Consider the following 2,994-nt stretch of genomic DNA (forward strand, 5'->3'; position numbering starts at 1 on the left):
TCCCCCCCCCCCCCCCCCGAAACTCCCACATATTAACTTAATTCAAAACTAACAAACTGAATGTAGATGTTAGTCATCACATCTAGTCTTCAAGAGTCAAAAGCAAAAAGAATGTGACCTCCGTCAACGCTTCTCAGAGAGAAACACAGGAAAGAAGAAACCGCAAACATGCTAAGGTACTACAGGAATAAGTTAAAAAAATACCCAAATATTAAACTGAACCTACGAAGAGAAGCAGATAATAACCTAAACAGAGAGGTCTGCATCTATTAAAAAGTAGCTATATAGTCAATGTATTCTTAAACTGAAAAACAATGTGGTAATACAAATTGTCAGAGCTTGACCTGTTCTTCGAAAGCAACACTGCACATGTGATCTCACCTGTAGAACATGCTAGTTAAGCTAGTTCTGTAGAACATGCTAGTTAACACAATGACTAGACACTTTCGTCTGAACCTGGTTGTGTGCAAACATGCATACAACACAAAAAGGGTGCGAGAGAGAGAAAAAAAATTCCTGAAATGAAGAGCAAATCAAAATATATTAGAAAGGGGCGATAAAAATCACAAAATAAACTTTTAAAATGTGATGGAGCTTGTTAGTGTTAAACATTTTCGATGCTCTGCTAAATTTTCCAATGTGGACAAGCTTCCAACTGCATCAGCTGGAATGTGAAGCGAACAATGCAAAACCATCAGGAGCTGACAGACTACGTAGTAACAAAGACACCAATATGAATGTGACTATTGATATATGGCAGATAAGACATTTATCAAGTTGTAACTGTGCGCATAAATGCATTTGCGTGGACTGGAGCTGCTTTTAAACACAGCGGCCCACCTAAAGCCATTTTTACTATTTTCACTAACTATGTTACCCTTCCCTTTCAGAATTAAACTCACCCTTGTAGTTGTATCCTAAAAGCCAACAGTGCTTGCAGTGGAGTTTCGACTTTTAAGGAAAAACAGTGTTACCACATATGATTAGTAAGTATAATTATCCAGCTTAAACAATAGTTCTTTGTAGCCTTATTAAATATTTAAACTTTTTCAGTGCCCAAGGTGGTAAACGATGCCCCGAAATGCTGACAAAAAAAAAATGTTTTACCTTTTTAAATGACATGAATGATGGGCACTGGCCCTGTTTCAACGAAAATCGACGGCCAACTTCACATCAAGCAGAAAATTATTGCCTTCCTCTCCTATATTCTCGCGCTCTGACGATCCTATACATAAAACTCAATCTTAAGGTTATTAATATTTGTTACAAAGCCAATGTCAGACAGGGGACTTAAAGCAGCCATCCTAATCAAGATATAATAACCATTATTTGAAGAATAATAACAGTAACATTTACATGTCAACTCAACTCAGATGACTGAGTGCAAGAGGTGCGAAAGAGACATATAAGAGCTGTATATTTGATTTTTAAATATAAAAAGCAACACTAACTACTTCACAGCAAATAGCCTATTGTAATCGAACTATATATACACATACACAAAATTAAAAAAATTGCACCAATAACAGGGAGGATAGTGAACTAGACCGAATCATCACTGCTGCTATAGCGTCCCGATCCATCCTGACTGATCAAAACATGCAAGTCTAATAATGTTCAGTGCATTTCAGATGAATACATACACATTTTTCGAAGAAAAAAAGGGGGAAGTATGTTTCATAAGGTTCTCTCTCTCTCTCTTTTTTGTTTAGTTTTAAAACAATTTTGTCAGCATTTTTCAGTGAAATGTTAATTTTTTAGAAGTACAGACATTTGCTTTTGAGTAAAACACCTGTCTTTATTCATTACTACAGCACCACCCATCCCAACACTCAAAACCAAGTCATAAGTTCAGTCTAGTTCACAAATCCTTCTGTGCACTGGCCATCAAAATGGGCATCCAGTAGCATTACATCACTTTTTGTGTTGAAAAACACCAGCTCCTTCTTAATGCTCATTAATAAGCTGCAGAGTTAACATTGAATATCAAGAAGCTTTTTAGATTTTACATACTAGCTGGTTCAGTGCAGATGGTTGTTTTAAGGTGTGGGGTTAAACAGGGAAATATAGGAGTAGGGGGCGGGGCTTAGTGTAAGGGGAGGCGGCTAAAGATAGAAGGATGGTAAACATGGTAACGAGGGATCAGAGAGGAGCATCATTCTGCTTTACAGCGCTTCAACGATCCCGGGAGTTTCTCTTGTAGCCTAAGGAGAAAAAAAAACCCCAGACAAACACCCATTAGGTGGCAATGTTACTATGTGGCATCAAGGTCTCACTAATTGGCAGCCATTTCCAAGACTCAGTTCTTTATAGATAAATAGCATGCACAGATGGTATTTCATACTGTATTAACTCTACTCAAAACATAACTCACTTGGCAATTGTAGTGTTGACTTGAGTGCGTGCAATGTCAATGTAACGGTCAATCTGGGTCTGTGGAAAGAGCAAAGAGAGATTTTGTATTGTAAGAAACTATGACTGTAATATCACTATTAAATAATAGCCTTCTGAAGTATAAGAATTTCTGTTTTTCTGTCCCCAAATTTAAGACCTCATGAAATTGTAATGAAACTTTTCTTATATCATTTAAGATATTTAAAGGGGTCATATGATGCGATTTCAAGTTTTCCTTTCTCTTTGGAGTGTTACAAGCTGATTGTGCATAGATAAGATCCCTGAAGTTGCAAAGACTAAAGTCTCAAAACCAAAGAGATATTCTTTATCAAAGTTAAGACTCTGCCACGCCTCCCTAAAACGGCTCGTTCTAACACGCCCCCACATATCTACCTCACTATGTGGAAATATTAGCATAATGCCGCCCAAATGTGCACGCAAAGAAAGAAGGCGTGGTTTCAGTAACCGCAGTTAGTGTTGAAGCAGCCATGTCAGGGAGACGCTGTGTGTTTCTAGGCGAAAGCAAAAGCACTTTATTTGGCCTTCCGAAAGTAGATGCATTTAGGAATCTTTAAGATTACTTACAACAGAACAGCAATG

At 37.6% G+C, this 2,994-nt stretch overlaps 1 protein-coding gene across 3 annotated transcripts in view; it reads right to left on the minus strand.

Moving 5' to 3' along the window:
• Positions 1 to 604: 604 nt before the first annotated feature.
• Positions 605 to 2,994, minus strand: part of rtn3 (reticulon 3) — a 23,826-nt gene continuing 21,436 nt past the window's right edge. For all 3 annotated transcript variants that reach the window (XM_016474766.1, XM_016474767.1, XM_016474768.1), the window contains 2 exons: positions 2,375 to 2,433; positions 605 to 2,204 (listed from right to left, as the gene is read on the minus strand). In XM_016474766.1, the coding sequence (XP_016330252.1) occupies positions 2,156 to 2,204; positions 2,375 to 2,433 (108 nt within the window). In that variant the 3' untranslated portion in view covers positions 605 to 2,155. The remainder of the gene's footprint in view (positions 2,205 to 2,374; positions 2,434 to 2,994) is intronic.

This window comes from Sinocyclocheilus anshuiensis, unplaced genomic scaffold (assembly GCF_001515605.1).
Source record: "Sinocyclocheilus anshuiensis isolate Anshui unplaced genomic scaffold, SAMN03320099.WGS_v1.1 scaffold1644, whole genome shotgun sequence".
Lineage (NCBI taxonomy): Eukaryota > Metazoa > Chordata > Actinopteri > Cypriniformes > Cyprinidae > Sinocyclocheilus > Sinocyclocheilus anshuiensis.